This window comes from Panthera onca, chromosome B4, assembly GCF_046562875.1.
Source record: "Panthera onca isolate mPanOnc1 chromosome B4, mPanOnc1 haplotype 2, whole genome shotgun sequence".
In the NCBI taxonomy this organism is placed as follows: Eukaryota; Metazoa; Chordata; class Mammalia; order Carnivora; family Felidae; genus Panthera; species Panthera onca.
The window spans coordinates 20,801,932-20,820,404 of record NC_138345.1 but is presented as its reverse complement, the minus strand read 5'-3'; the positions used below and the strand labels follow the sequence as shown (position 1 = coordinate 20,820,404).

Below are 18,473 nucleotides of genomic sequence, written 5' to 3'. Positions count from 1 at the left end.
GATATGGGAGGGGAGGGACTCCACTGAGTGCAGCGGCCCAGCCCTGGTCATCCTCCCTTCCCGGCTGACCTTTGCAAGTTCATTACAGGCAGCCCCTTACTTTTGTAATCAGGCACACCTGCAAGGGTGTTTGAAAACCAGCCTTCTGAAGGTCAAACTGTAGACTTACATGATAGCGAGGTTCCATTCTGGCAAAGATATGTGGTAAATGCTCTCGCTTTGCTTCCAGTAGGTGCTTCCTCTTACAGTCTCAAAGGTTTCTTTGTTGCTTTGTTCTATGTTTTTACTTGCCCTGGGTTGTTGTTTCTTCGAGAAAGGGGTTAGGGAAATTAGGGTGAGTTCAAGGGGACTGGGGAAGAGGCAGCAGGCATCTCATTCACTTGTCTAGTAAATACGGACACCTTACCACCGGGAATACGGTGAGGGCAGAAACAGCCAGAGCCCCTGCCCTCACGGGGCTGCCGTGTTCAGGGAAGACAGAAGCTTCCCCAAATAATCTAACAAGGTAAATGTGCAGCCAAGCCAAGTGTCATTAGGGAAAAGTGTGCGGGTCCCTCCACGCCCCTGCTTTGAGGGCGTGGCCCAGGCAAGAATCGGGAAAGGCTTCCAGAAGCAAGCGTCCCTGCAGTTGTGATCTGAAAAGGTCAAGTGGTGCAGGTGAGAGGGCCAGAAGGTGGGCTGGAACAGGCTTCAAGGCAGCCAAAGAGGTAATGGGGCCAACCATCCTGGTCCGCTGGGCCGTGTTCGAGTTTGCTTCTGCCCCGCGAGGAACAGGCACCCACTGCGAGGCCTAGAGCAGGGGCAGAGTTAAGATCAAACTCGCATTTTGAAAAGATCCTCCCTTCCCAGAGGGCTGGGACCCTTACCGCTTCTCAGGGACCTTCCAAGTATCCGGGAGGAGCGGGGATGGAAAGAAGGGGGCCTGTGGCCCGGCCGAGCAGCCCCCTCCCCAACCCGTGCCCGCCCCCTCCCCCCCAACACGTGGGCTCTCTGGGGAGATGTTGCCAGCCGGGAACCCGGGGTCTGCCAGCGTGCAGCATGTTCTGCAAGCACCGTGCCCATCGTGGGAGGGGCCAGGAGACAGAGACCCACGGACCCTGTTGTCCAGGAGCCCAGAGGCTGAGCTCCACCCCCGCCTCAGCCTCTTGGGGCCGGTGGCCACTGGGGAGCATCCTGCCCACCACACCTGCGGCGGGGTCAGAGAGCATGACTGGGTGTTTCGGCCTCAGTGTCTCCCAGACGTCTTTTGTTTCCACGGGGTGCTCCGAAGGGGGGTAAAGCGGTTCCGAGATGAAGCCGGTGTGAGGCGTGCCGCCGGCACCTACCCCTCGCGGAGACTCCCTGTGCTTGGCAACTCGGGGAGGCCCTCCTCCTCAGGAACCGTTTGATTGAACTCATTTTTTCCATACTAGTGTTGCAAAGAACACGACTTGGGAAGAGCTGCCTTACTGCAGTTTCCAGAAGCAGCGTAGCGCAGTGTAAAGAACGAGCTTTGAACGCGGGATCCTGAATTCATGACTTCTTAGCTTTGAGTCCCTGGAGGCCAGCTGTCTCTGTCCCCACAGCACCTGGTTCTCTTCCACATCCATGGAGATGCAGGTCCGTGGGGAGCAGACCAAGTAACCCAGATCTGGCTACACGGCTGGGCGGCTGGCCACGTCGGTAGAAGATTCGCGGGTCTTAACGCGTTGTCATTCACTCGAGAGAGGGACGGTTGCCCACGTGAGTTCCTGGTCACCCCAAAGCCCAGCACCTGCCAGGGGCCACGGCACGATGAGCAGTCTTTGTCCACCAGACAAAGTCTAGCTGAGCGAGGTGGGCCCAGAAAGGTGGTTCTGTGATTTACTTTAAAGGGGGAGTTTAGGGAAGACCATGGGAGGAACAGGAGCTTCCTCTCTCTCTCTCGGGCTCAGAAAATTGATTCAAGGCATGAGAACCAGCACTGTGTTTTGTTACTGTTTTGTGGTTTTGGGGTTTTTTTGTCTTTTTTTTTTTTTTGTAACTGGAATAAGTAACACTTACTTACCAATACTATTCTAAGATATTTGAAGTGTTTACGGTGATGATTTGCTGTACGTATCCATTGTCAGAGGATTCCCCCATCAAGTTAGGAACACAACCATTACCTCAGATATTTACCTTTTTTTGTTCTCCTGGTGAGAACGTTTAAGTCCTACCCTCTTAGCGATTTTCAGTTATACGCGACACGGTGTTACCAACTACAGTCACCACGTTGTGCGTCAGATCCTCAGACCTTACACATCTGATAGCTGTAGGTTTGCACCCTTTTTCCAACTCTCCTTAGTTCTTCCACACCACCCCCCACCGGCTCCTGGCAACCGCTTTTCTACTGATTCTGTGAGTTCACCCCCCGCCCCCCCCCCCCCGCAACATAAACACACACATAAGTGATACCACACGGTATTTGTCTTTCCCGTCTGGCTTCTTTCGTTTAGCGTAACGCCCAGCGGGTTCACAGTGACAGAATTTTTCTTTCTTTTTTAAGATGAAACAACATTCCTCCGTGTACACACACCCCATTTTCTCGATCCAGTTATCCACCGACACTTAGGTCATTTCCATACCTTGGCTATTATGAATAATGCTGCAGCGGACATGGGAGTACAGATCTATCTTCGAGATAATGGTTTTGTTTCCTGTGGATATGCACCCGGAACTGGGATTGCCGGATCGTAGGGTAGTTCTGTTTTTAATTCCTTGAGGAATTTTCATACTGTTTTCCATGCTGGCCACACCGATTTACATCCCCACCGACAGTGCACAAGCTTCTTTTCTCCACATCCTGGCCAACACCTGTTATCTCGTCTTTCTGACACCAGCCATTCTGACAGGTGTGACCCCCTCATTGCGGTTTTGATTTGCATTTCCCTGATGAGGAGTGATGTGGAGCATCTTTTTGTGTACCTGTTGGCTGCTGAGTACTCTTTTGGCAAAGGGTTTGCACGTTATCAGTTTTTAGGTATTAGGGTTCTCCTACCTTGCTTACACGCCTAAACGAGGATTTGTGTGATTTCTTTTTTCCCCCTGAGCTTCCATGAGGAAGAGTCAGCCTGGCCCCAGGGGATTCGTGGTGGGAAGACATGGAAATGGGAGCTAAGAAAGAGGAGAGCAGGAGGAGGCCTGGGCTGGTGAAGAACGGAAGGCCTCTGGGCACAGCTGGCGTGCGAGGTCCCCTCCTGGCTTCTCCTTCAGCTCAGACACCGAGCTGCTTCCCTACAGGCTGGGGGGCCGGGGCGGGGGGGGGGGGGGGGGGGGAGTTCCTGCAGGTCTCCACAAATGGATTTCGTTTCACTCATTTTCGGCCAGAACTCCCAAGACCGGTCATTTCACATGCTTGCCCTTTGTGTAAGGAAGTTCATGTCCTAACTTCTGCCGGGATGGCCGGAGGCCAGCTGGCTGCTCTGCGTCACCAAACGAGGGTGGCATCAGGCCCTCCGAGAGTCGGGGCCCTGCGTCTTCTTGGGCCATGGGCACGGGGTGGGAGCAGAACCGGACCCTGTGCGGAGCCAGCTGGGTGGGGACCGGGGAGCTGTGGGGTTTTAGCCAGCAGACGGGCCGGCACGTTTTGCCCTCAGTTCTAGCCACACTTTAATGGAGCGATTAGAACACGTGTCTGGGTGCGTCTCCTAAGAAGAGAAAAGAAAAATGGCGTGAGAAGTCCAGAGAGGAGTAGGAGAGGCAGGCTGACCCTCGGAGCCAGGTCTCGGCCCACGTTCCGTTCTACCCGCAGCTGGAACGGGACGAGCGGGGACGGGGGTCCTGGGCCTGTGCTGCCTCGTGCGAAGTAGACCACGCCCTCAGCTCCTCCGTCCTCCCCACTTCCAAAAGGAAACCTGAACAGGACAGGACTGTGTTACTCACCCGAGCACTGACACAGGCGTTTGCTGGTCAGTTGGGACATTTGGGCTTTTACTTAGTGGGGACGGACAGCGTACTCACGTCCTCAGCCCAGTGTGCTGAATTTCCAAGTGCTTTCACAAGAGACTGCTGGAAGCCACTTGGGAGGTCCCTGGTCTTTCCCCTCGGCCAGTCTTCGTTGTTGGGAGAGCAGCTCTCTTCCCTCCTTGCCAGCCATGTGCTGTGCTCTCTGGGGGAATCCAGCCTCCACGGGATGTGTGCCCGCCTCTCGGCATCCAGCTTGGCGTCTCAGGGAAAATACTACTAGCGCCGGGCCGGCCCGGGGTGTGGGGCTCCGTCTTCGGCCCGCGAAGCTTCCGCGGGGCTGGGAGAGCATCGCAAAGGAGGCTCCCGGCTGGCCGCCTCTCGGGGAGACCCTCTTCTCGTTTCTGCCGCCCCCTGGCTCACAGCCTTCCCCCGTGTGCGTTTTCCCGAGCTTGTCTTCTCCAGATCTGGGGTTTGAAGGCCTGACTGACCCCGCTGCCTCCCACCCTCAGTTTCTCGCCCAGTTGAAGCTCATGGACTACAGCCTGCTGGTGGGAATCCATGATGTGGAGCGAGCCGAGCAGGAGGAGGTGGAGTGCGAGGAGAACGACGGGGAAGAGGAGGGGGAGAGCGACGGCACCCACCCCGTGGGAACCCCTCCGGACAGTCCTGGAAACACGCTCAACAGCTCACCGCCTTTGGCCCCGGGGGAGTTTGATCCCAACATTGACGTTTATGGGATTAAATGCCACGAAAGTAAGCTGAGCTCTTACCACCTCTTTTTATCTATGAAGTGACTTGATTTTTGCATGGTTTCCCGCCAGTGATCATAATCCCGGTTAAAAGTCTGCTGCCCTCCAAGGCTTTTTCTCCAGAGCCTCAGTAGCTGACTCAGGGACACGAGCATGTTAAGGGTAACTCATCTCTGGTTTTGAAACGGGAAGTGATCGGGCCCTTGAATTTTGTGATGTTGGAATGGAGTGAAGCCACAAACTATGTAACACCCACGTACCCACACTTAGGTGCGGACAGATAACATATAGAAGAAACGTTTAAAAAATTTTTTTTCTTCGCCATCTCTTACGTGGATCCAAAACGTCAGGAATCCATCCTGAGCTAGGCACACACGAGGTCCCTAGTGTGCCTCCCGGGGGAGGGAGGCTCATCGCTACCGCTACCGGCCCTTCCCCTTTCAGGAGCGCTGAAGCTGGCCCAGGGCGTGGGATGAGGGCGTCTGGTCTGCTGTTGTGTCTGTCTGTCCTCTGCCGTGCCCCCTGGCCGCCCATTAAGGGGTCTCTATGGCCCTCTTGTCTAAGTGAGCCCAATCTTAATCCTCCAAATCTGGGTGACTGGATATTTGAAGGAATATCACCTTCTACCTTAGCTACTGAGACATGAGAAAACCAAGATAATTTGGAGGTAGGGTAAAAACAGGCCTCTTATTTTTTGAGTAATAAAAATTGTGGTTCATCATTGTTTAAGAAAAAAAAAAAAAAAGATGTGGCATATCAGCCAAGTGAGCTTGAGTTGTTATTTTGCTCCCCAGAATTTTCTTCAGTGCAGAAAATGAGATGTAGTCAAATGTACTTTTCTTATCGTTTATAATTAAAACAGCCTATTTGTGGAAATACGTGGAAGACGGATCTTAGAGATGATAAATGCCTTTCTGCAGTTCTGATGCTAGACTCAGAATTATGAACGGTTGTAAGGACAGGCACACCTCAAAGGTGTTGCAGGGTCAGTTCTAGACCACCACCACCACGTGAGTCAGATGAATGTTCTGGTTTCCTGGTACATATAGAAGTTATGTTTACACTGCTGTATAGTCTCTTAAGTGTGCAATAGCATTATATCTTTAATAAACAATGTACGTACCTTATTTTAAAAATACTTTATCGCTAAAATATACTAATACTAACCATCATCTGAGCCTTCAGTGAGTTGTAATCACTGATCACAGATCACCATGCAAATACAATAATGAAAAAGTTTAAACTGTTGCTAGGATTACCAGAATGTGTCGGAGTCACGAAGTGAGCAAATGCCATTGGGAAAATGGTGCCAGCAGACTTGCTTGACACAGGGTTGCCATAAACCTTCAACCTGTGGAAAACGCAGTATGTGCAAAGCGCCGTAAAGCAAGGTGCACCTGTAGTTAGCGGTAGACTAGGAGTGAGGAGCGTAATTCCATCTACCTGTTGTATGAGCATCTCTCTCTACACCAAAGCAATCCATAATCGTTAAAGAAAATGCAGATTGACAAAAATTAAAAACCACCTCCCCCTTGGACCTCTACTGGTAACATCCTAGGGTGATACTTTTTTACTTTTTGAATTGAGAGAGAATTGGGGAAAGTTAAGCTGTTTAACAGGGATATGCAGGAGTTACGTGGATGCTTTTTCCAAATTGCTATTTTATTTATCAGTTAACTTTTTTTGTGTTTGGGGATAGCTGATACACAGTGTTAACGTTAACTTCTTGTGGACAACACAGTGATTTTCGGCGCTGCGCTGGGCTTTCTGCCGTGCCCGCACCTGCCCACCTCTCAGCCCTGGTGCCGAGTCACTGCTGTGTTCCCTACGCTGTGCCTTTCTGCTCCGTGACTTTTTCCTCCCATAACCGGAAGCCAGTCTCTCCCAGTCCCCTCACCCAGTCTGCCCATCTCTCTACTCCATAAAACATGGAGGAGGGGGTAAAAGTTTTTTTTTAGAATGTGTCTGAACTTACATGGACATGGCCTTAGTTTTCAGACTCCTCCAAACCCTGTTCTGTCCTGAGTCCCTCACCCCCAGGACGTGCCTTTCCAGGTGGCGTCATTTGTCCCACAATCACTGCTCTCTCTCATCCCTTTACAGACTCGCCCAGGAAAGAGGTGTACTTTATGGCAATTATTGACATCTTGACTCATTATGATGCAAAAAAGAAAGCTGCCCACGCTGCAAAAACTGTTAAACATGGCGTAAGTATCTCCACTTTGTTTCCTTCTCTGCTCTTGGGCCCTTGCTGCAGTCTGGAGTACAGGGACCAGCTGTGGTTGCCTCCCTCCCACTGAGCTGTCCAGAGTCCCTCAGGGGTTCTTGTTACCTTGGGGGGTTCATGTTCCGAGTGCGAGATTTGGAGCCAGCAAATGCCAACAGCTAATACCAGCTCCCACCACGACTCCCTATGCTTTGGGCAGGTCACTTCAACTCAGCGGCCAGTCGTCTTTTTCCACACTGGGGTATTAGCACACACGTGCATCTCTAGAATATTGTGCGAATTCGTTTTTGTTTGAAAAATGCTTCAAAGACAAAAGTGAAGATAACTAAGTGTTTTAACATGAATTCTCAAAACTGTAAAATGTTCAGAACTGAAGCACTCTTCTGTGCTTCAGACACTTCCCAGATATGCAGTATTATCTTTCTTTTTGCACAGCGAATTGTGTATTTTTTACTACAGAAAACTTTTGGGTGCAAGATCAAAGTTTAATAACATAAATTCCTCACCTTTATTGTTCTTGCTCTAAATTATCACTATTCTAGGCATATGTTGGCTTACTGAATCCCCATGACAAGCCTGTATCCCTGTTTATCAGCTGAAGAAACTGAGGAAGAAAGCGTAAATGGTAACTTGTCAGGGTCACGGCACTAGAAAGTGGTAGAAATGGGACTGCTCCCCAGGACCTAGCCCGGCCCCTTGCTCTGTGCTAGTCCCGGCCCCATGCCCTACCAGCAATCCCACCTGCCTGGCTGAACCTCCCAGGTGGTGAGTATCCATTATGCTTGGATCGTAGAGATTCATTTTGGCTTTCCAGGTGTTGCTAAAAAGGCTGCAGACCCCCATCCCATAGAGACAGACTTGTGTCTTGGCTTGTTCACACTGGAAGGAGCAGTAGTGTGTACAACCAGCCAGGATACACCAGAACATCAGCCTCTATTAAAGGCTCTTTTTCTGTATTTTACAATCAAACCGGCTAGGCTGCCCTCCCAGCAAGGGAACCGGCCCAAAACCATATTCTGTTTGCCAAAGAAACATTTCAGTTGCACCATCAGCCACTACTTACGGTATTCCAACCGCGTGCAAAGCATGACCAAGACCTCCCCCTGCCCAGTGAAAGTGCCGGAACTCCTGCGTCGGTGAGAGAGGAGGGCACCCGGCGGCTCTCACCTGCTGGCATCGCAGCCTCCCGCATGGCATTTGTGAAGTGTGTGCGTGCCAGGCCCACAGTCCCCTTCCCCGATTCTGAGTCCGGGCCAAGAAGCTGGGGGAGGTCCCTCAACGGCTCTGTAGTCATTCCGATGCTCACCTCTGATGGAGAACCACGGGCATACTACAGAGACAGAACTGGCTCAGAACCCCGATTTCAGCTTTCCCGGCCGTGTAACCGCGAGAGCTTCAGGTCCCCCAACTAAGAAGGGAGCCCCACTGCCTTGCGGAAGGGGTCTTGTGGAGGAGACGTGAGGCGAACAGGCCGAGCGCCGGGGAGGTGCTCCGTGTTCGTTCCCCTCCTTCCCCATTCTCACCGTAACATCACACACCACGTGAAATTGGAAATTTGCCGTGGCAAACGTGGCTCCACTCGAGTCTCCACTGGAAGGCACCAGCCCGGCTCCGTCATACACCACATGGCCTGAAACTGTGTACAGTTTGCATCTGCAGGAGCAAGACCTTACTCTTAGCAAAGGAATGCCGTGCTGAGCTGCTGGGAACTATTCTCTGCCTTCGAGGCCCGGGCTCGTCCGTGGAGATCCCGGCGGCCCAGGCCAGGCATGGAAATTACAGGTTCCCCAGTGACTATGGGTGTCTAAAAATAGCACCTGGTGACTTAGTAAAACTGGTCTTGCCCTTTGCAGCTCAGGAAACTGGCTGGTAACTCCAGACCTCGAGTCTGGTTGCCAGCATCGCCTCTGGTAATAGGAAGTCCCCCACCGAGCCTCCTCGAGGGGCCCCTGCTTCCTTGCCCTGAGCGGGTCACTGTGAAGGGGAACAATGGCACTGCTGTGCCCTGCTGGGGGAGGTGCGATCAGCAGCCTCACGTCCCACCTGGTTACGGTGCCAGCTGACACGGACCCTGCTGCTGCTGTCACCCCTCTCGTTTGAGCACTCAGCCACTTACCCGGGTCCTGGAAGAGAAACGCAATCCTAGGTCGTTGTCGTTGGAATTCCCCTTCAGCCGAATGTTGCTGTTTGTGTCATTCTCAAGGTATCTCCAATCTGTTCTCCTGAAAAACAAACATTGATTACATGGCTTCCGAATGTAGGCCACACGGAGTCCACTGTTTGAAAGGAACATCCCAGACGTGGCTAGTTCAAGGTGTTTTTTTCAGTTGCTGCAGTCACAGTATGTGTGATAACAGCATCTGTGGTTCAGCCTCTCTGCCTCGTTTTCACACAGATCCTAAGAACCTGGACCATTCAGATATTCAGATGCAATATCCAAGATAGAATTCTGAGTTCTGTTTTAAGAACGGGGCACGGATTATTATTATTAGCTTTATGTTTAGCCACAATTGAAAACAATGCTCTACATACTGAGTAGTGATTATATCGATATTCCTCTCCTTTCCATCTGCCTAGGCTGGTGCAGAGATCTCGACCGTGAACCCAGAACAGTATTCAAAGCGCTTTTTGGACTTTATTGGCCACATCTTGACGTAACCTCCCACATGACCTCGGACGGACATGAGCATGGGAAGGACAGAGGTGGCTTCGGCGTAGGAAAAATGAAAACCAAACTCAGTGAAGCACACCTCCTCGTTTACATCTTCAGGCCAAGATGACTGATTTGGAGGCTACTCGCTTTAACAGCTACCTGATATTTCCCAGCATCATTCTAGCTATTTCTGACACGTGTGTGTGTGCGCGCGTGTGTGTGTGCGTGCGTGTCTTAAAAATTAATTAATTAATGAAAACTGATCAGCTTCAGTCAGGGTGTGTTTGGGCAACAACCCTCTGATTCCAGCTGCGGACGAATGAATGAATGAGCACGTGCGGGGGGAGGGGATGAAGGAAATGCATGTCAGACCAACCATGTTGGCATCACACGATAAACTGTGGATCAGTTTATTTTTTGGAGTTGAAAGATGTGACAGTATTCATAATAATAATGAAGATAATAATAATGATGATAATAATGATGGTGATTAAAAGAAAAAAACTTACTGCGAATGTTACATTTCTACCACGCACGCTGACGCTCCTTAACAGCTGTGCCCCGGGCCCCTGGCACCAGGCGGGGGTGTGCCCTGCTTCAGGGTTCCGCCTCCACACGGTGTCCAGGGGCGGGGGGGGCCCCCCGGGGTCCGGGAACAAATGCCCCTCCTCCAGCAAGAAGCTGATGCCCCTAGTGACTCTTCCCTGTACATTTTTCACCTCAGTAAGTATGTCCAGGAAAACTGCTTACTTCTCTTTTCTTGCCTGGAGCTTCTTCACTGTTACACTCTTATGTTGCAATATAGGAATTTATGCTACAAAATAAAAATAAAGCTTACCTGAAAAGTGCATAGTTTCGGGCAATGGTATCTACATCTCCTACTGTGGGAAGGTGAGCAAAGCATTAGAACTCTGAACTCTCCTGTTAACGACGGCAGATCTAAATTATAAGATGTTTATGTTTGACCATTGTTTAAACAGTGGTATTTTGTTATGAATTATCCCTTTAACTGAAACCCTCAATTTTACTGTTTACATTATTAGGAAAACAGGGATATTTTTGAATCTAAAAATTTAATGTACAGCATGTGATTTTTGAAGTTTACATGTAAAGTCATTTTACAGTGTAGGTGAAATAATGTTTGTCATATTTTGAAATGTACCCTGCAGTCATGTTTTTGGGTGAGTGTTTTATTCAAAGTACACGGTAGGCAGTCTTCTACGATGAAAGTAAAAGGTGGTTTTGTTTCCTCCAGATGTACATTTATCAACCCGATGATTTTTTTTTTTTTTTAATGTTTAACCCGAATCTGGTTATGTAAGTTCATTGCCCTAAACTGTGCTGATTGTGTTTTAATCAGTTTATAAATTTTCAACATCGATCATGTATTTACCAACTTTCTGGCATTTTCTGAAAGGCGTCAAGCTAAAATACTAGACTTGCTTAGAGTAGGTTATCAACTTATACACTGTGCTAAAGCTGTGCCTTTGAAATTCTTTGTGTAAAACATGAGATGATTTTTGTAGGCAGTTTCAGAAAAGAAAAAAAAAAAAAAAAAATCCACCCTCCAGTGATTACTCACAACTCACAAATACCCCCTGCCATACTGCCTCTTGCAGTGACTTTACTTCCGGGCTGATCAGGGCTGCAACTGTGCCCAGTGTGTGTGGGTTTACTTCAGAAAACACGTGCTGATGGCAAGTCAGGACCTCCGGAGGCCAGCAGCAACACCACCGGACCATTATGGACTTCCCCCGGGTTCGTCCTCCACGGTAGATGGTGTTACCACCATGACATGGTTGTCCGAATCCGTATTTTACGCATTTGAATTCATCGAGACTGGTCTGCCCGCCGCCCCCCCCCCCCCCCCCCGCCCATTCTGGAATCAAGTCAGTTCGAGTATTCTGAAGTTATACTGTGGTTTCTTTGGCCCAAGACTACAGAGGTGAGACCCTGAAGTAAAGATAAGGTACCCGTACATTATTTGAGTAACTATTTCCTTTGTGGCCAGTGTGTGTATGCTTTTAGAAGTTTACAAAATGCTTTCTTTTTGTCTGTAACAGTCTCTGTCATTCATTTCTGTCGATGAACTATTTGGACAGAGTGAGGAAGTTTGCCTTGTATCTCCTAGTGCTAACAATACACTCCAGTCATGAGCCAGGCTTTACAAAATAAAGCACTTTGATGACTCACAAAGTGGATCCCTCGTTCCTCTGTCTCCACTGGGTTTCTCTCCAATGCAAATCAATTTAAAGACTCGGTACTAAGAGTCCCTTCAGCTGCACCTTGAAGAAGTACAAGTAAAACCGAATCTCTTCACTACCTAGAGCTTTGCCTTCAACCTGTGAATTATTTTATTAGTAAACAATGGAAACTTCCACACCAAAATGGGCTTGCTGTAAGATGAACAGAGAAAAGAAATCTCTTCGGTGAATACCCTATAAATATCATTTTATTTTCCATTTTTACCAACCATAGTTCTACGTCCGCATTGTTTGAAACTCTTATTGGGCCACCGCCGACGGACGGAAGGCTCTCTTTAGAGCATTCCACCGTCATCGGGGCCAGGTTAGCAAACACAGTCCGTTCGGCTACGGCACTCGTTTTGAAAATGCGTGTTTGTTCTAACGCGATTGATACGTGAGGGAAGGATCGGGCGTGATGCACTTTTCCCATTTAGTCGTGTGCACTTGAGTCCACGAGGAACACGAGGTGGACACAGAAAACCGCACCTGGCCGAACGGTGCCACACAGGAATACACAAGCCACGCACCCCTCAAACATCGCCAACTCCGTCGGTTTCTCCCCATGTGGGCGGTCACCCTGGGCTCTACCTGGGGTTACCACCTCACGTCTGCCTCCAAATCACTCCTTCCTCTACTTCACAACAGTCCCAGAGACGCAGCCCCTTCCAGTGTTTCCTACCACAGGCACCCTTCAGGTCCTCTTCACGAGAACCTGCCACATTTATTGTGGTATTTGTCCATTTCCTGGCCATGTAGCAACACTTAAAACTACTGCTATTTTTATTAGGGTCCTCTTTTTTTTTTTTTTTTAGACCGTATCGGTGATGAAGTTTTGGGGTGCTGTGCCCCTTAGTCCCAGTATTCCCATAAGCTCTGTGGGTTTTCTTGTGCAAAGAGCAATGGTTTAATGTTCTGGATTCGATTCACACTGGTCCTAGAAAACTGGTTACTGCAGATTCACAGCAGGGCAAAAGTTGGTATGAAGCATTAATCCTTAACACAACACTTTTGGAAATAAGTGATTAAGGGTTAAGTGCAAGAGACCAGGGGTTGTGGATGCTGAGCTGGTAACGTATACAATGTATAAATGTATATAATGAAGTGATATAGTGAAGAGGAAGCAAGGCCAAGAGGCTGAAACATGGAGTTACACCCGGGAGTTCTCAACATCGGTGCTCCGAAAGCCCCCAGCCATCACTGTACACGGAATGTTTAACTGGCACAAAATCAGGGGTCACGGTATATACTGCACATAAAAAGCCTTCTTCCAGGTCTCAAAATACCACTTTCCATCTCTTCCTCCCTCCCCATCTTCTTAAACAGCATTTTATTCAGCTCCAGCCACATTATCTGGAGACCGCTATGTTAAAAATATAAAAGTCGCTCTCCCTAAAGGGCGGAGACTTGCTGTGCCCTTTGAATTCCCAGGCACAGGAGTTACATGCACAGCAGCCTTCACTCAGTCCCCTTCTCCCTGACTAACTGAACTGCCGCCTTTAAACGGCTGGCATATCAAAGAGGCACTGGTGGCAAAGTGGCCCCGAAGACCAGGAAAGTGTCTCTGGAAAAGGAGAGTTGATAAGTTACCAAGAACCATTACTGAAAGTTCCTTCCTTCTGAAGGGGTAGCTTTTCATCTAAACCGAATGCCCTCCAGAAGCTTGTCTTAGTCCTGTTTGTGATGCTGTGAAAATCCTGCCAAAGGGCGCTTACATGCCATAGTCTGGAATTTTCTCTCACTCTTAAACGCTTGTGTTTGACTTTTTAAGAGAAGGGACAAGAGATCAGGGTTTCTCGGAATCCAGTGTGATGCATCCGTGTTCCACAACCCCACACTTACTGCTGGAGGAGGCGTCACAGATGAGGAACCTTTGGCCCACACAAGCTAGGTGACTGGCCCGAGGGCACATGATCGCTGCCAGCAAGGCCAGGGCTGGAACTCCGGCAGCTCAAGATTGGAAGTTGAAGGCTTGACTGATGGACGCAGCACCGTCTCCAGACTCCAAGACCTCACCACCACCCTTCCTTCGGCAGGGCCCCTCTTTCCCAAGCCCCTCAGCTGTGTCTGGAGAGCCCCCGCCGGCACGCAGCCTCCTGGGTTTTGTACCAACCCTCCCACGGTTCATGTTACGAGGGTCAATCTGTATTATTCCCTTTCCTATCTTTTTCTCAGTCCAACAGCATTTTCTTTACTGTTGCCTGACTTTTTAAATCGAGAGGTCTCACTTCCGACGGCCAGTTTGGAAAACGGTCTTAAGCGATTAATCCCTCCCACCAAATGAATCACTCATTTTAAATACTTTTTGTAATATGCTTCTTTCTGTCTCTCCCTTTCTCTCTTCCCGCCTCCCTTGTCTATACATAAAACATATGCACGAGGCAGCTTCTTACTGATTAGAGCAGGAGTCAGCAAGCCACAGTCGGAGGGCCAATCCAGCCCAACACATGATTTTTGTAGTTTTACTGAAACACCTACGCCCGTTCACATATTTTCTATCGCTGCTTTCAAGCCACAGTGGCAGACTCAGTAGCTGTGACTGAGACCCGACGCCCACAAAGCCTAAAACACTTACGAGAGCCCTTTACAGAGCAAGTGTGCCGGCCCCTGAAACAGCCTCATTTTAGTACCACAAAGCAGTCTCCGCAAAACCGTGGACTTCAGCTACGATTGCCATATGATCCACAGAGACCTTCCTCCCCCCGATCTGGAGTTGAGATTTCTTTCATTCTTTTACTACAGGTGTGGCAACGTCATGATCGCCCTAGGTTTTTACTGAAGTTACACTCCCTTGTGAATTTGTTTTTGAGTAAATTGCTGTGGTCATCTTCAATTACCATCGCAGTTACCAGTGGAGTTGACTGAGAAATCCATTTATAGAAGTCATTCAGTCAATCGCTTTGTTAAAGTCCTATACAAACAGATGATTGCTTCAACATATGTGACATTTTCTACACAACTTTAGTATACTCATATACACTTAAAAAAATTTGGTGGGGGGGGGGGCCTCAGATTGTATTAGTTAAGGATCCTGTGGCAACTAATGTGCTACTTTTACTTAGTTTTACCAAAGATGACAGTACTAAAATATAAGGATTTCTATTTTCCCGGTGTTTACCTACCATTTTCCCCCCTCAAGCTTCCTCGTGGTGTGGGGATGAATAGTTTATTAGCCTGGGGATTCGGTGCCTTAGATGGCCTCAGATATTTTTCCCCAAAAGTCCAGAAGGGAGCTTCTTCCTGCTTTGGTTGTACTTACACATCTCCAAACCAGGGTTTGACCAGGCAAAAGGAGGGAGTTTTCCATTTAAATTCTGAGAATAGAACCCATCCTCCCACCCCACCCCACTCCCACATTTTGTCCAGACGGTAAAGTTGATTTACTATAAATTAGCAAGTCTTTCTAAAAATAAGGAACTGATCACAGAACAAACAGAACACGTTACTGTGGTGGGTGACACTCTACAGGGCACACAAAGTGGAATATCTTCACATTGTCACATAAGACTCCCCGAATCGAACACTGAATGTTTAACTATGAAGCCATGTGGTTTTTTCTTTTAATATTTTCCTACATGGACTTAGGAATTTAGCTTTTAATCAAATAAAATGCCACAAAGAGAGGGGCGCCTGGGTGTCTCAGTCAGTTAAGCGGCCGACTTCGGCTCAGGTCGTGATCTCACGGTCCGTGAGTTCGAGCCCCACATCAGGCTCTGTGCTGACAGCTCAGAGCCTGGAGCCTGTTTCAGGTTCTGTGTCTCCCTCTCTGTGACCCTCCCCCGTTCATGCTCTGTCTCTCTCTGTCTTAAAAATAAATAAACGTTAAAAAAATTTTTTTAAATGCCTCTTTTTACCAAAAACAAGCAGCAGCAAAAATGCTAAAATATACAAATGAACTGTATGTATTGATCACCGCACTAGTGAACCAGATAGACTAAGGGACATCTGGGATTTGCTGACCAGACGGACACACCCCCACTGTTCCCATGTGGGGGTGGGATACGTAGGCCAGGGATGTACAGATGCTCTTGGCTTTTGGTCCTCTAAATGATGTTATGTAAAAGGGTTTTTAAGTCATCAGTGTGATGAAATTCAATTTTCACCAAGTCTTTACATTAACTCAGGGGTCCCTCACATTCTCTCACTTAAATCTCATACCGTGGTTTTATCTTTATTCTCTTTTCACAACTGAGAAGACTGATGCTCCGACAGACTGGTAATCTCTCTGAGGTAGTCAATCACAGGGCCAGGCTTCAGCCAGGTCATCTCAGTGTTCTCTGTACGACATTACATGTTCTTTGCACTACATCACGTCACTAAGTTTCCCAAAATATTAGACGTCCTCAATTTCCTTCCATTTAATCCATGTGAAGTCAAACTGTTCCTGTAGCTTTGTACTTCATCTGATTTGCACAGTCATAGTTGGCTTGGTTTCCCCAGAGACCTCATGAAAATGATCAAATGCTAATCTAGGTGTTGCCGTGAAGGCATCTTGTAGACGCGATTCGAGTCTATAACCAATTGACGTTAACTAAGAAAGACTACAGCAGACGATGCGGGTGGGCCTGATTCCATAAGGCCTTTCGAGCAGAAATGAGGTTTTCCAGAAGGAGACATTCTACCTGTGGACAGCAGCTTCAGCTCATGCCTGAGTGCTCCAGCCGACCCTTCCTGACAGCCTCGCCTATGTTTTTTCGACTTAACCTAATAAGCCCTCGCAATCACATAAACCAATGCCTTTAAATAAATCACTTTAATATATAGCTTTTACTGGCTGTGGTTTTCTGGCAGACCTCTGACACCAATCTTCCAGAGCTTCTTCAATAACAAGGGGGAAAGCAATGATGGAATAAAACCCTCTGAAAATCCACTTCTCCATTAAAGTAATCAGAATAGTAGCAAAACTGTCATCATCTACTTTTTTAGAATCTGGACATGAGCCAAAAACTTGCAGCAATTTGAGGCGCCTTCATTCAAGAAAACAACCGGATCTCGGGAAGAAGGGAGCTTTTTTGTGTTTTACCTTACTCTCAGATAGACAAAAACGGAGAAGATCTGTCACTAGCAGATCCTCCCAATCAAAATAAACACTCAGCGAAGTCCTTCAAGCTGAAATCAGGGTGATGTCAGCAAGATGGTGAAGGAGGAAGCCCCGGACGCTCCTTCCCCCAACAAACACCCCAATTGAGCACCAATTCACAGACAGTCTCTTTATGAGAAATCCGGAAACAAACTGAAAGGCTCCTGCATCCGACAGAACACAAAACTAGACTCTCCGAAGTCAGTAGGGAGATTCAGGACACCGTCTCACGGGAGTCCCTGCGCCCGGCAAAGCACCGCGCGACCAGGAACAGCGCCCCCACCCCAGCCCCCCACTTAACCTAGGGGAAGGAAGAGACTGGTCTGTACATCCATCACCCCAACTTTTCCAAGAGGTCTCCCCAGAAGACTAGCCCTTGTCTTGCCAGTCTTGAAGCTCTGTCAGGTCTGGCACAGTTAGCTGCCTGGGGAAGAATGGACACAGTAGCTTGGGCTGGCAGATGCCACGGACCTTCCCCCCGCCTGGCAGAGCGAGTGGATGAAAACTCCCTGCCCGCTGTCAGCTACCCCCAGGGAGGAAAGGAGTTTATCTTTACGTCCACCTCCCCGACTTTTCCAGAGCTGCTGTCTAACCACTTTTGAATCTCTGGACTGGTCAGCACAGTCTAGTTGTCTAGGGGAGAAGAGAGACAGTGCTTTGGACTGATGCCATAGCCTCCCACACCCCTGCTCAGCACAGAGCAGGAGACAAAAATGACAGCCACATGCTTCTCCCTGAGGAGGGAAAGAGTTGGTAGAGGTCCCCAGAATCTCTCAGTGGGTCCTCTGTACAAAGCCGGTCCATGAAGCAGGAGAGGGGCCTGCTTGGTCGAAGGCAGCGAGCGATACCAACAGAGCCCGGAAAATGAACAATCAGGCAAAGATGTTTCACACAAAGCAACACGACTTATACCCAGAATTTGTAAAGAACTCTTACAACTCGACAACGAAAGGGACAAGTTTTAGAACGAGGAAAGAATTTGAATACATGTGTCTCCAAAGAAGATATACAAATGGCTCAGAAGCACATGGAAAGACGCTCAACGTCATTGTTAGGAAAATGCAAATCAAAGCCACAAATCATTTCACACCCACTAGGACGGGTTTAACCAAAAATGGTGAGACCGCTTTGGAAAGCAGTCTGGCAGTACCTCAAGCGGTTAAACACGGGTTACCTAGGTTTATACCAGGAGAAGGGCTGCATTCTTTCTCGAAGCCCTAGGGTAGAATCCATTCTCTTGCCTTTTCTAGCACCTACAGTCCGCCTATACTGTGGGCTTCTGGCCCCTTCTTTCATCTTCAAGGCCAGCAATATAGCATCTTCAAATTTCTGATTCTGCTTCCATCATCACATCTCCTTTTGATTAAATTAGCTAGTGGTCTATCTTGTGCATCTTTTCCAAAGAATTTTTTTTTTTTAAATAGGCAGCCCTTTTTTTTTTTTTTTTTTTTTTAATGCTTATTTATTTGTGAGAGAGAGTGTGCAAGCAAGGGAGGGGCAGAAAGAGAGGGAGACAGAGAATCCCAAGCAGGCTCCTCGGTGACAGCAGAGAGTCCCGTGCAGGGCTCGAAGTCATGAACGGAGAGATCATGACCTGAGCCCAAGTCCAATGCTT

The 18,473-nt window shown here is 48.6% G+C and overlaps 1 protein-coding gene and 1 long non-coding RNA gene across 4 annotated transcripts in view; one reads left to right on the top strand and one right to left on the bottom strand.

The window, feature by feature from the left end:
* The window catches only part of PIP4K2A (phosphatidylinositol-5-phosphate 4-kinase type 2 alpha), a 186,814-nt gene extending 175,083 nt beyond the window's left edge, over positions 1-11,731 (top strand). For all 3 annotated transcript variants that reach the window (XM_060659177.3, XM_060659174.3, XM_078450357.2), the window contains 3 exons: positions 4,416-4,659; positions 6,759-6,862; positions 9,460-11,731. In XM_060659177.3, coding sequence (XP_060515160.1) covers positions 4,416-4,659; positions 6,759-6,862; positions 9,460-9,540 — 429 coding nt within the window. In that variant the 3' untranslated portion in view covers positions 9,541-11,731. The remainder of the gene's footprint in view (positions 1-4,415; positions 4,660-6,758; positions 6,863-9,459) is intronic.
* On the bottom strand, positions 7,125-9,163 carry LOC132695027 (uncharacterized). Its single transcript, XR_009617653.3, has 2 exons — positions 8,999-9,163; positions 7,125-8,535 (listed from the first exon to the last, which is right to left on the bottom strand). It is a non-coding gene; the product is annotated as an uncharacterized LOC132695027 (long non-coding RNA).
* Positions 11,732-18,473: the final 6,742 nt, after the last annotated feature.